At 42.8% G+C, this 13,751-nt stretch overlaps 1 protein-coding gene across 2 annotated transcripts in view; it reads right to left on the bottom strand.

The window, feature by feature from the left end:
- The window catches only part of LOC103108551 (protocadherin beta-17-like), a 28,069-nt gene extending 17,424 nt beyond the window's left edge, over positions 1–10,645 (bottom strand). The window contains exon 1 of one of the 2 annotated variants that reach the window (XM_060179661.1): positions 8,036–10,645. In XM_060179661.1, the coding sequence (XP_060035644.1) occupies positions 8,036–10,460 (2,425 nt within the window). In that variant the 5' untranslated portion in view covers positions 10,461–10,645. Of the gene's footprint in view, positions 1–7,533 lie in introns of those variants that run through there. The other variant, XM_060179656.1, reaches the window with a different exon arrangement.
- Positions 10,646–13,751: the final 3,106 nt, after the last annotated feature.

Below are 13,751 nucleotides of genomic sequence, written 5' to 3'. Positions count from 1 at the left end.
AAGCTGGATCAGGGAAGACTCCCTAATATGGGGAAGGGGTATAAATATTGTTGACTGTAAACCCCATCAATTTGATTTGGTCTGGGGCCCATATTCAGTTTAGGAGCTTATATGGTCTCTGCATCCCTATGGATCTGAGCTCGCATTCTGTGGTCATGAGTAGGAACATTCCAAGCTGCCCCAGTATCAACCCATCTTCCTCAGGTGTAGCATAGAGTATGTTGTCCATCCTCAACATTCTCTACTGTTGCTGATCCAAGGTGAGGGCAAGGTCCTATGGGGGGCCCACAAAGTGGTCTTTTTTGTTCTTCCTGATAGAGATGACCTGTATCAATGGAGAGAGGGATTTATTTGAGGTCTAGGCCCATCATGTCTGTTTGGGAATCTCAGGACTCCCCATATCCTCTTACTTCTTTTTTAGTTATCTCTAGTTCATCCTCGATCTTCCTAATTCTGTCTTTAGCCTCATTTATTCTATTCTCTCTCCCCTCTACTGTTTTCTGGTGTTCAGCTATTTTGTTACCCTGTTCTGATACTGTTTTAGCTTGTTCAACTAGTTGTGTTCTTAGCTCAGCTAGTTCAGCTTTCAGCTCTCTAATAACCTTGAGATAATTAGTGTTTCCTTTCAGTGTCTCATTTGTTGTTTCTGCACTTCTGATGGCAATTCTTTCAAACTCTTTACTCACTCCTGTGATTATTTCCTTGACTAGTGTTTGGATATTGACCTCACTATTTTGTGGTTCAACCTTTGGGGAACTTTTAGCTGGACTCTTGTCCTGGTTCATTTTTCCAGTATTTCTTCCTGTAGGTTTAACCATTCTATATAGTATGTTATAAGGTTCCTCTCTTGGTATTTTTCAAGTTACTGATCACTCTTGCCTGGATTGACTTGTGTCTAAATAAGGTACTTAAAGAATTCACAGTATTAGAAATTAACAGTTATTTCAATATTATTTCAATCCCTGAGTTGGAGCTCAGTGGCTCTTAAAGCTGCTTTTGTTCTTTTTCTTCACTGTAGGCTATGGGAGCCTAAGAGCTTTTTACCTATTAGTAGGTTTTTTAGCTTAGTCATTCATGCCTGACCAAGAGATAAAGCAGGGTGTAGGGGATAGATAATACAGTGGTTATGCAAAGAGACCCCCACAACCCAAGGATCTAAAGCTCCAGGCTCAGTTCAGCTTCTCTGCCAAGTGTAGCAGCACTGCTGGGAGTTTTTAAACAAGTCTCCTTTATAGTCTGTAGGTTCTGAGGCAATTACTCACCATGTTCTCATCAGAAGAACAATGTGGAAAGGCTCCCACTATAAAGCCCCACTGCTAGGCCACCCAAGTGTAGCTCTTATCCTGAGTTTCATGGTTAGTTCTCTGTCTCCTGATGTCAGCACAGGGCATCCCCCCTGCTGCTCCAGCCTCTGAGAACAGTAGAAATGGAGACTCACAGTTGCATTTGGTGAGTCTTAGGGGAGTCCTCTCCTCCCTTCATCCATCTTTTTGTTGGTAAAACAGACTGGAGGTAGTGCCTCAACTGGTAAACTGCCATACTATTACCAGCAGCTCAATCTCTCCTTAGACTCCTCTCTGTCCACGAGCTACATGTGTTTCCACTCACTGGTGATTTGGTGGGTTCCTGAAGTCGTTCTAATCCTGTCTTGTTGCAGTCCCAGGTGAAGCAAGTCTGCAGATGTCTGTCTTTCTCTCCCCCTCCTCTCTCAATTTCTCTGTCCTACCCAACAACAATGACAACATCAATGGCAAAAACAACAATAAGGACAACAATGAGGGCAACAAAATGGGAAAAAGTGGCCTCCAGGAGCAGTGGATTCGTGGTGCAGGCACTGAGCCCAAGCAATAAGTCAAAAAAAAAAAAAAACATGACTTGCATAACTGAAGCCCCAGGTTCAAAACACAGTACCATCATATGCCAGACTTGACTGGTGCTTCAGTCTGTCTATCTGTGTGTTCTTCTACCTAATAACAATAAATGCATTCTATAAAGTAACCAATTTTACTTACAATATATAAATAAATATTATGTAACAAAATGAATATTATGTAACAAAATAAATAAATATTATGTAACAAAATGAAATTATCCAAATTGGACAGATTTAAAGGGAATATTACATTTAAAGAAATAATGATATAAGATGATAAAATACACCTGGTCTCTACCCACCAGATGCCAGTAGCACCTTGTTCTCCAACTGTAACAATCAGACATGATAAAAAATTTCTGAGTGAAAATATTGTCATTTACTGAGAAGCAAAGACTAGAGATAAAAAAGCAGATCTCAAAAAAGTGGGTCAGAATGTTGGATATCTTAACTCTAGCAATTAAAACATATGAAATAATGACTTTAAAATACTAGCAGTAAATAATACCTGGCCTATAATTCCATACTAACAAAATCAAGTCAACATTGGGTTTTATCTTACTTGAAAACTTTTCCAAGTTCTTAATGAATGTAATACCAATATTTTCCAAAAATTAAAGGAAGTAAACAAAATAAGAAGACAAAAGGTCCTCAAATTGAAAGAAAATTCAGGGGGGCTGGGCAGTAACGCAGTGGGTTAGTGGCGCAAAGTGCAAGGACCGTGTAAGGATCCTGCAGTGGGGTCGCTTAAGGAGCAGTGAAGTAGGTCTGTAGGTGTCTGTCTTTCTCTCCCCCTCTCTCCATTTCTTTCTGTCTTATGTAACAATGACAGCCATAATACAAATAACAGTAACAACGATAAACAAGGGCAACAAAAGGGAAAAAATAGCCTCCAGAAGCAGTGGATTCGTGGTGCAGGCACCAAGCCCCAGCAATAACCCTGGAAGCAAATAATAATAATACTAATAATAAAATATTTTTTAAAAAAGAAAGAAAATTCAGGAAAGTGAAGAAATGTCCAATGTGATAGGTAAATCAAGTCCAAACTACCAGTTGTGCAATGGATCTAGAAAGAAAATAGAATATAATTGAGCAGGAATCTGGATAGATGCAAGAAAAAGCAGAACAGAAAGGAGAGATTTCTTTGTGAGTTTAGTAACACAATGAAGGGATTAAAAGCAATGATGGGAGGGTTGACCAGGATTTGACGGGGGTTGGGCGGTAGTACACGTGGCACAAAGCACAAGGACTGGCATAGGGATCCAGGTTAGAGTCCCTGGCCCCCCACTTGTGGGGGTGGGGGTTTGCTTAACAAGCAGTGAAGCAGGTCTGCAGGTGTCTGTCTTTCTCTCCCCCTCCGTCTTCCCCTCTTCTCTCTATTTCTCTGTCCTATCCAAGAACAACAACATCAATGGCAAAAACAACAATAAGGGCAACAGTGAAAGCAACAAAATGGTAAAAAGTGGCCTCCAGGAACAGTGGATTCATGGTGCAGGCACCGAGCCCCAGCAATAACACTGGAGGAAACAAAAAACAAATTAAAAAAAAATGACGATGGGAGCTGGATGGTGGTGTAGTGGGTTAAGCGCACATGTCAGAAAGCGCATCACCTGCATCAGGATCCTGGTTCTAGGCCCTGCTCCCCACCTGCAGGAGGTTCGCTTCACAGGCAGTGAAGCAGGTCTGCAGGTGTCTTTCTTTCCCCCATCTTACCTTCCTATCTTGATTTTTTTCTCTGTCCTATCCAACAACAACGACAGCAATAACAACAATGATGATAAACAAGGGCAACAAAAAGGAATAAAGTTTTTTTAAGTTTTAAAAAAACAATGAGCATGGCTTAAAATATGTACAAAGAAATGTAATGAGAGATAGGTAATTATTAAAGGTAGTGAAACAAAATAGTGTATCAGAAAAAAAAATAGTGTATCAGGAAGTTCAGTAATAGCAGTATGTACTGTCAAATATGCAAAATTATATTGCCAATAGATTATTAAAAGGAGGAAATGTGTGTGCATGCATCTACATTTATGCCTCATAGGAGAGAAATAAATTAGACCAACAAAATAGCATACCTAGATACTGTTCTTGCTTTGCCATATGTGTGACCCAGGTACAAGTCTAGCCCCCACTGCACAGGAAGAAGTTTCAGTGCCATGGTCTCTGTTTCTACCTGAAAACTTTGGCCAAAAGCTGTGAAGTCACAGTGATGATAGCAAAAATGAAGTAGTGGTAGTAGTAGTAAATCTATATCTAAACATTAAATTTTGAGAAAAAGGATCTTAGCATAAAAAATAGTTTTAAAGGTTTATGTCCCTGAATAATCACACTTGAATAAAGTGAAAAAATATAGCAGGGGAGGGTTGGGCGGTAGCGCAACAGGTTAAGCACACATGACACAAAGTGCAAGCACCAGAGAAAGGATCCCAGTTGGAGCCCCCAGCTCCCCACCTATAAGGAACAGGTCACTTCACAAGCCATGAAGCAGGTCTGCAGGTGTCTTTCTCTCCTCCTGTCTTCCCCATATCTCTGTCCTATCCAACAACAAGAACAGGTATAACAGCAATAACAACCACAATAAGGGCAATGAAATAGGAAAAATAGCTTCAGGAGCAGTGGATTCATAGTGCTGGCACTGAGCCCCAGTTACAATCCTGAAGTAAATATATATATATATATATATATATATTCGGGTATAACTTTAACTTAAAAGTTAAAGACACACTACCCTCATACAATTATGGCATTTAAATGCATCACCATGTTATAGATATTGAAAAGGTAATTATAGATAACAAAAGGTATAAAGTGAGGAAAGGAAGTATAGAATATTTATTCATATTGTATAGGCAATGAATTTATGCTAACATTGTAAATGTGCACCAAAATATTGCTCTCTAATCCTAGGAGGATTATTTATCTAAGTTTATGCAAATTCTAATGATTCAAATGACTTTTAATTTACTATAGGTTGATTTTTCAAGTTATTTTCATCTACTACATACAATTATAGAAATATCTTTAGAATATGTTAATAGTATGCTGATTTGCCATATGTGTAATCCTACTAAAGTAGTCTAAAGGCTTGGCTCACATCATATTGAAGGAAATTTCAGTGTTGTTCTTTCTCTTTCTCTCTCTTTATCTCCCTATCTTTAAAAAACAATATTTTGATGTGAATTATTTCTGAAATGTAGAATATTTGTCAATTTGCCTTCATTTCTCTATAAAATGGAAATATTGACAAGACCATAGGATAAGAGGGGTACAATTCCACACAATTCCCACCAACAGAATTCCGTATCCTGTCCCCTACCTTGAAAGCTTCACTATTCTTTTTTTAAATTTCCTTTTCGTTGCCCTTGTTTTTTAATTGTTGTAGTAGTTGTCATTGTTGTTAATGTTGTCATTGTTGGACAGGACAGAGAGAAATGGAGAGAGGAGAGGAAGATAGAGAGGGGGAGAGAAAGATAGACACCTGCAGACCTGCTTCACCGCCTGTGAAGCGACTCCCCTGCAGGTGGGGAGCCAGGGGCTCATGCCTGTCCTTTCGTTTTGCGCCATGTGTGCTTAACCCGCTGTGCTACCACCCATTGTCTTCTTGAACCCTAAAACAGCAGGAACCTCACATTTCCACTATAAAGCCAAAAGTTTCCCCAGTCCTGGGACCCTAGGGTAGGGCCCACTTGCCAGTATGCTTCTCCCAATTCTTATCCAAATAATATTGCATCCGCTGATTGCAACCTAATCAACGCAGCGAGTGCCACCCCAGCATGCTTCACTTCAGACTGTGTCCAGAGACTTCAGGTGTGGAATGACAACCCTTCAGCTTCATCACTCGGGTGAGACCTTTCCTTTCATAGTATTCTCTAATTCCATCCTTGGTGGTTCACTTCCTAAAAAAGTCCCAAAACCTAGATATAGACCAGGTTCCAGGAGATAGAGCATATGTTCACACGTATCCATAAACTAGGGCAAATATATACCTGAAAGCAGTAGTACACTAGAGTTTGCAGTGAGTACCCCCCAACACTTCATCTCCATTATTCCAACCTTTGGGTCTATGATTCTTCAACAATTTGTTTGGCTTTGTATGTTAACTCTCTTTTCAGCCACCAGGTTTCAGATGCCATCAGGATGCTGGCCAGGCTTCCCTGGACTGAAGACCCCACCAATGTGTCCTGGAGCTCCACTTCCCCAGAGACCCACCCTACTAGGGAGAGAGAGAGGCAGACTGGGAGTATGGATGGACCAGTCAATGCCCATGTTCAGTGGGAGAGCAATTACAGAAGCCAGACCTCCCACCTTCTGCAACCCAAAAGGACCCTGGGTCCATGCTTCCAGAGGAATAGAGAATGGGAAAGCTATTGGGGAGGGGATGGGATATGGAGATTGGGTGACGGGAATTCTATGGAGTTGTACCCCTCATCCTATAATTTTGTTAATGTCTCCTTTTTTAAAAAAAATTAAATGTTTATTTATTTATTTCCTTTTTGTTGCCTTTGTTGTTTTTATCGTTGTTGATGTCATTATTGGATAGGACAGAGAGAAATGGAGAAAGGAGGGGTAGACAGAGAGGGGGAGAGAAAGATAGACACCTGCAGACCTACTTCACCACCTGTGAAGTGACTCCACTGCAATTGGGGGGGGCTAGAACCGGGACCCCTACGCAGGTCCTTTCACATTGCGACACGTGTGCTTAACCCATTGGGCTACCACCCGACTCCCAATGTCTCCTTTCTTAAATAAATAAAAAAGAAAAAAAGAAAGAAAAAATAATAATAGCTATTTTAAATTGTATATTAATTTTAAAAGAAATTACTCAGAAAAAATTCAGATAAAATATGTTTGTTTGAAGAAATACAAGGATTTTCTGGAGAGCACTACAAAAAAAATCTGATAACTTACAGAATCAGAAAACCATTTTTGCACCAACGCAACGATTGCCACCTCAACATGCTTCACTTCAGACTGTGTCCAGAGACTTCACGTTTGGAATGACAACCTTTCAGCTTCATTACTCGGGTGAGACCTTTCCTTTCATAGTATACTCTAATTCCATCTTATTCACTTTCTAACAAAGTCCCAAAACCTAGACATACACCAGTTTCTGTGAGAGAGAGCATATGTTCACACGTATCCGTAAACTACTGCAAAATATATACCTGAAAGCAGAAGTACACTAGAGTTTGCAGTGAGTACCCCCCTAACACTTCCTCTCCACTATTCCAAGCTTTGGGTCCATGATTGCTCAACAATTTGTTTGGCTTTGTATGTTAACTCTCTTTTCAGTCACCAGGTTCCAGATGTCATCAGGATGCTGGTCAGGCTTCCCTGGACTGAAGACCCCACCAATGTGTCCTGGAGCTCAGCTTCCCCAGAGACCCACCCTACCAGGGAAAGAGAGGGGCAGACTGGGAGTATGGATGGACCAGTCAACGCTCATGTTCAGCTGGGAAGCAGTTACAGAAGCCAGACCTTCCACCTTCTACAACCCACAATGACCCTGGGTCCATGCTCCCAGAGGGATAGAGAGTGGGAAAGCTATCAGGGGAAGGGATGGGATATGGATATTGGGTGGTGGGAATTGTGTGGAGTTGTACCCCTCCTACCCTATGGTTTTGTTCATTAATCCTTTCTTAAATAAAAAAAAAGAAAACCATTTTGCATCAATGTAATATTTGAAGACTGAAAATCATCAGAGATTATGGTTAATACTCATGCAATGACTACTACTAATAATAAACAATTCTTTTTAGTAATAACAAGATATCATTGAACAAGTTTCAGAAAATTGAAAGTATTTGTGACTTCCAGAAAACTCACCCGCCCCGCAAAACCTGAGAAAAACTATTTATCTGTCATGATGAAAACATGCAAAATGTGGTGGACTTAAACTGAAAGGAGGGGAAAAAAAAGAAAAAGTCCTAGACATTCACAATGTAAAGCATTGTAAAAAGTTAGCATAACTATAAATACAATAATTATGAAAGAGGGCAAAGTATAAGCTTCATATGAATGGACAGATTGAGGATTAACATTAGTAAATGTATATACTGCCTACACCTTAATTGAACACAAACTGATGTCCAAACTGAGAGTTTTCATCAGTGTCCTTAGTAACTGCTACATCCACGAAGTTAGGGAGAATGGGCTTCAGACATTTAAACTCATTAGTCCCTGTGCCCCCCGCGAGACACACCTCATACTGGTAGCTGTGCGACAGGGTCCCCGCGCCGCCCGCGTCCAGCAGGTGTCCCGGAAAGTGTCCCTCGGGCCCCGCCAGCGCCCCCGCCGCCACCGCCTCAGCCTGCCCGGCCCGCCGGCACAGGCGCGCGGCCACGAAGGCCAGCAGCGAGCACAGGAAGAGCGACGACACTGCGGCCAAGGCCACCACCAGGTAGACGGTCAGGCGCTCGGGCCGCGCTCCGGCGGCGGCGGCACCCGCGGCGGCGGCGGCGGCGGCGTCGGGCGCGGCGGGCAGCGGCAGGTAGGGCTGCGAGAAGCCATCGACCAGCAGCACGTGCAGCGTGACGCTGGCCGACAGCGGCGGGTCGCCATTGTCCCGCACCAGCACCACCAGCCGGTGTCGCGGCGCGTCGCGCTCGCTCAGCGCCCGCGCCGTGCGCACCTCGCCGCTGTGCGCCCACACGCCGAACAGCCCGGGCTCCGTGGCCTTGAGCAGCTGGAACGACAGCCAGGCGTTCTGGCCCGCGTCGCCGTCCACCGCCACCACCTTGCTCACCAGGTAGCCCGCGCCGGCCGCGCGCGGCAGCAGCTCGGTGCAGGGCGTGGAGCCGTTCTGCAGCGGGTGCAGCACGAAGGGCGCGTTGTCGTTGGCGTCCAGCACCAGCACGCGCACCCGCGCCTGGCTGCTCAGCGCCGGCGACCCGCGGTCCGTGGCGCCCACCAGGAACTCGAAGGCCTGCAGCGCCTCGAAGTCCAGGGCGCGCAGCGCGAACAGCTGCCCGCTGTCGGCGTCGATGGACACCAGCGCGCCCGGGGCCGGCTGCTGCGGGCGGCCGGACGAGGCCGGGGCCGAGGCCGGGGCCGGGGCCGGGGCCGAGGGCGAGGGCGATGGCGAGGCCGAAGGCGATGACAGCAGCGAGTAGCTGAGCTGCGCGTTGGCGCCCTCGTCCGCGTCCCAGGCGCGCACGCTGCCCAGCGCCAGCCCGGGGCTGTTGTTCTCGCGCACGCGCAGGGTGTAGGCGCGCTGGCTGAAGGCGGGGGCGTTGTCGTTCACGTCGGACACGCGCACAGTCACCTGGTGCTGGCTCTGCAGCCGCGGGCTGCCCAGGTCGCTCACCGTGATCACGATGGTGTACTCAGCCTGCTTCTCTCTGTCCAGAGGTCCCTCCGTGACTAACGTGTAGAAATTCTCTACGGTACGTTTCAGAAGGAATGGGAGATTGCCTTGGATAGAACACATTATTTTGCCATTGTCCCCGGAGTCTGGATCTGAAATTCCAAAAATAGCGACCACCGTATCCGGGGAATTTTCTGGGATAGCATTGATGAGTGAAGACATTGTCAGTTGGGGGGCATTGTCATTTACGTCTGTGACTTTTATGGCTACCGTGCATTTTCCTGAAAGTCCCCCACCGTCTAAGGCCTCTATTTCCATGTGGTATGCTCGGATTTCCTCAAAATCTAATTTTTTTTTCAGGCGAATTTCTCCCGTGAATGCATCTAGCTCAAAAGCCTGAATAACTTGATTTGACAATTGAAAAAATGAGTAGGCGAGCTCTCCATATGTCCCAGCATCTAAGTCTCTAGCGGAGACAGTTAAGATAGAGGAGCCTATAGGGCTATTCTCTGGGACTTGCACCTCATAAAGCATCTGAACAAATTCAGGTGCGTTGTCATTTATGTCCAGGACCGTAATAAGAACCTGGCACGTCCCAATTCTTGGTGGTGATCCACCATCTAGTGCAGTGAGGGTTAGTCTGAGCTCTGGCTCCTCCTCCCGGTCCAGTGCTCTGTTCAGCACCAGCTCAGGGTATTTCCTGCCGCCATTGTGACTGCGAGTGAAAAGGTGGAAATGGGAGTTGGTGCTAATGGTGTAGTTCTGAATTGTGTTGTTGCCCACGTCTAAATCTTGAGCTATTTTCAAAGGAAATGCAGTCCCCGGAAGACTACTTTCTGAAATCTTCAGGATGATTTCATTTTCCATAAATTCTGGGCCATGGTCATTTATGTCTTGGAGCTGTAGCTCACCCTGAATAAACTGTACTGGACTTTTCAGTAACACCTGGAAATGCAGTATACAGGGATCTGTGTCACCGCACAACTCCTCCCGGTCCAGTCTTTCTTTTAGTAGCAAATTCCCACTCTTCTGCTGGAGCTGAAAATGCTGTTTATTCCCTTTGGAGACAATCTGGGCGCCCCGTGCTGTGAGCTCCCCTAGTCCCAGCCCCAGATCTTTTGCTAGATTGGCCACAAAAAAGCTGCTTTCCCTCTCCTCTAGAACAGAATACTTAATGGTCGTGCAGCCCACCTCCCACAATAATAATAGAATAACAATGGCAGTAACTTGCCTTTTTTGTGGCGCTTTGGGTAGCCAGGTTTCTGGTAGCAGGGTCTCCATTGTTCTCCCAGTCCAAAAGATACAATATTTAATCACAAAATAATTACTTCTCAGCCAATGGACCCGTCTTGTTCAATAATCTTACATTTATTCATCTGAATATTGGCATAGGGATAGCTGCCTCTCTGAAACCTAGCCCCAGTTGTAGAAAATGTTTCCTTTGTTATTTTCCAGAAATGGCTCAGGTTTTATGGAGGCTGCCGGTTTTTTTTTCACTCTTATCCTGCAGCGCCACCAAGCGGTCAGCTTTACAATTTCAGGCAGCTTTCATGAAATTGAATGCCTTTGGGACAGTAGCATGTTATAGTGTTCCCTCTTAATGTATATTTCTTGTTGTTTACTTAGCTAGCATATAGTTGTGAAAGTGAAGGTAATGTATACTTATTTTTACATGCATGATACTTATAAAGATACAAGCGCAGTACATAAAACCTGACTTTAGATAAATTCATTTATTCGTCAAACAAATCTTTCCCTGAGAATAGATTTTTCTAGCTTCTGGAGGTAAAATAGTGAAAAAGAATCGTGCCCTTAGAAAAAATAGTAATTTATTACTGCCTTGAAAGAAATTATTATTTTTAGAATCAGTCGATACTACTGGAACTTTTCATGTATTTGTAATGCCTGGAAGGAAAAGAGTGATTTCCTCTTAGTTTCTTAGCTACATAGCACTTTGTAATTTTTTTTCATAAATTTGATATGTGCAAAGTAAAGTGGAAAGTAAATGGTCATTTGAATAGAAAACCAGTATAAACTCAGAATTTGGTGTGTTTTTTTCCTACAAACAAGGGTGTAATGTAATAAAGGGCATGGATGATAGCATAATGTCTATACAGAGGACTTCCATACCTCCGGCTCTAAAGTCCTAGTTTCAGTTTCCTGCACCATCATAATCCAGAGCTGAGCAGTGCTCTGAAAAAATGTAATAAAGTAAATTAAATCAAAGATCCACTTCCTAGGGAATAGTTTTGGCACATCAGCTTAGGTTGGGGGGCATTTATTGTACATTCTCTGGAACTACTGAGATGGACTTATTGAAAACCAACCAGCTAAAACCATGTAATTAGAATGATAATATAAAAATCAGTATTTTCCACAAAGAATGATATTTTAAGGAGAGAAGGGTAAATGTGTGAGAATACAGAACCTTAAATATTCCCTACAGTCACTGATGCTTGGCAATCATTTTTGACAAAAGAGCGGTTATAGTTCACTTATTTGACAAATATATTGTAGTTAATATCAGTTCCATTTTAACTTTTTTATTTATTATTGGAGAAAGAGAGAAATTGAGAAGATAGGGGAGCTAAAGAAGGAAAGAGAGACAGATACCTGCAGCCCTACTTTACCTTTTGTGAAGCTTTTCCCCTGTGAAGCTTTTCCCCTGAAGAAGGGGACCAGGGGCTTGAACCCAGAATTATTCACAAAATTTACAGTGAAACCAGCACAAATAAAATCAGCTGTGAGTAAATTGCGAAAGGAAATTTTATGGTTAATAAAGGCAAAAATATTGAATACACAGCACTAGAAAGCAAAGTCTCATCTTAACTAATAGCTTGTCAGTAGTAACATATTTATGTCATGGCACATATTCACATGTATAGGAGTTTCATAACTTGAATGAGGAATTGAAATATATAATTTAGATTTGACTAAAGAATATATTTTCTTCTCAAATTGAGATAAAATATTGTCTCAAGTATTTAAATTCTGTAAGATATTAGTTTGAATGGAAGTTGCTTTCTTTTTAGAGAGACAGTATAAGTTACATTGAATTATTTCACTTATTAGAAAAAGTAGAGGAGGTGTAGTGGATAAAGCATTGGACTCTTGACCTGTGTTTCTCTCCTCTCCTGGGTCAACTAGGAATACCAAAGGAGATCATCTTGTACCACAAAAGTCAGGACAAGAACGACTTCAGGAACCCACCAAATCACCAGTGAGTGCAAATACATGTGGCTCCTGAACAGAGAGGAGCCTCCAGAGAGATTAAGTGGCTGGTAATAGTCCCACAGTTTACCAGTTGAGGCACCACCTCCAGTCTGTTTTACCAACAAAAAGATGGCTGAAGGGAGGAGAGGACTCCCCTAAGAGTCACCAAATGCTATTGTGAGCCTCCATTGCTACTCCCCTGAGAGTCTGGAGCAGCAGAGGGAAGGCCCTGTGCTGACACCAGGAAACAGAGAATGAACGAGGAAACTCAGGATAAAATCTACACTTTGGTGGCCTAGCAGTTGGGCTGTGGTGGGAGCCTTTCCATGTTGTTCTCCTGATGAGAATATGGTGAATTTCCTTAGAAACTACAGACTATATACAGGACTTCATTAGAAACTCACAGGGCCCAGCAGTGCTGCCCCACTTGGCAGAGAACCTGAATTGACCTGAAACTTTGGATCCTTGGGGTGTGAGAGTCTCTTAGCATAACCACTGGATTATCTCTGCCACACCCTACTTTATCTCTTGGTCAGGAGTAAGGGATTAAGCTAAGAAGTTTACTTATGGTTTAAAAGCCCTCAGGCTCCCATAGCCTACAGGGAAGAAAAAGAATGAAAGAGGCTTTTAAGCCACTGAGTTCCAACTCAGGGATTAAAATAATATTGAAACAACTGTCAATTTCCAAAACTGTGAACACTTTATTTACCTTACTTAGACACAAGATAAGCCAAGCAAGAGTGATCAGTAATTTGAAAAGTACTGAAAGAGGGACCTCATAACATACTACTATATAGAATGGTTAAACCAATAAGAAGAAATATTGGCGAAATGAACCAGGACAAAAATTCCACCTAAAAGCCCCTCAAAGGTTGAAGCACAAAATAATGAGGTCAACATCCAAATGCTAGTTAAAGAAATAATCACAAGAGTGAATAAAGAGTTTGAAAGAATTGTCATCAGAAATGCAGAAACAACAAATGAGACTCTGGAAAAAAACACTAATTTACTCAAGGTTATTAAAGAGCTGAAGGCTGAAACACAGTTAGCTGAACAAGCTAAAATAGTAACAGAACAGGGTAACAAAATAGATGAACTCCAGAAAAACAGTAGAGGGGAGAGAATAGAATAAATGAGGCTGAAAACAGAATTAGCAAGATTGAGGATGAATTAGAGACAACTAAAAAAGAAGTAAGAGATCTCAAAAAGAGATTAAGAGATATGGAAAACAACAACAGAGACCTATGGGATGACTTCAAAAGAAATTATATGCGCATTATTGGCTTACAAGAGGAAGAAAGAGAGTGAGGGGAAGAAAGCATTCTTCAGGACATAATAGCTGAAAACTTCTCTAGTCTG

This window comes from Erinaceus europaeus, chromosome 2, assembly GCF_950295315.1.
Source record: "Erinaceus europaeus chromosome 2, mEriEur2.1, whole genome shotgun sequence".
Lineage (NCBI taxonomy): Eukaryota > Metazoa > Chordata > Mammalia > Eulipotyphla > Erinaceidae > Erinaceus > Erinaceus europaeus.
The sequence above is the reverse complement of the archived record's forward strand: the minus strand, read 5'-3'. Positions and strand labels throughout refer to the sequence as shown.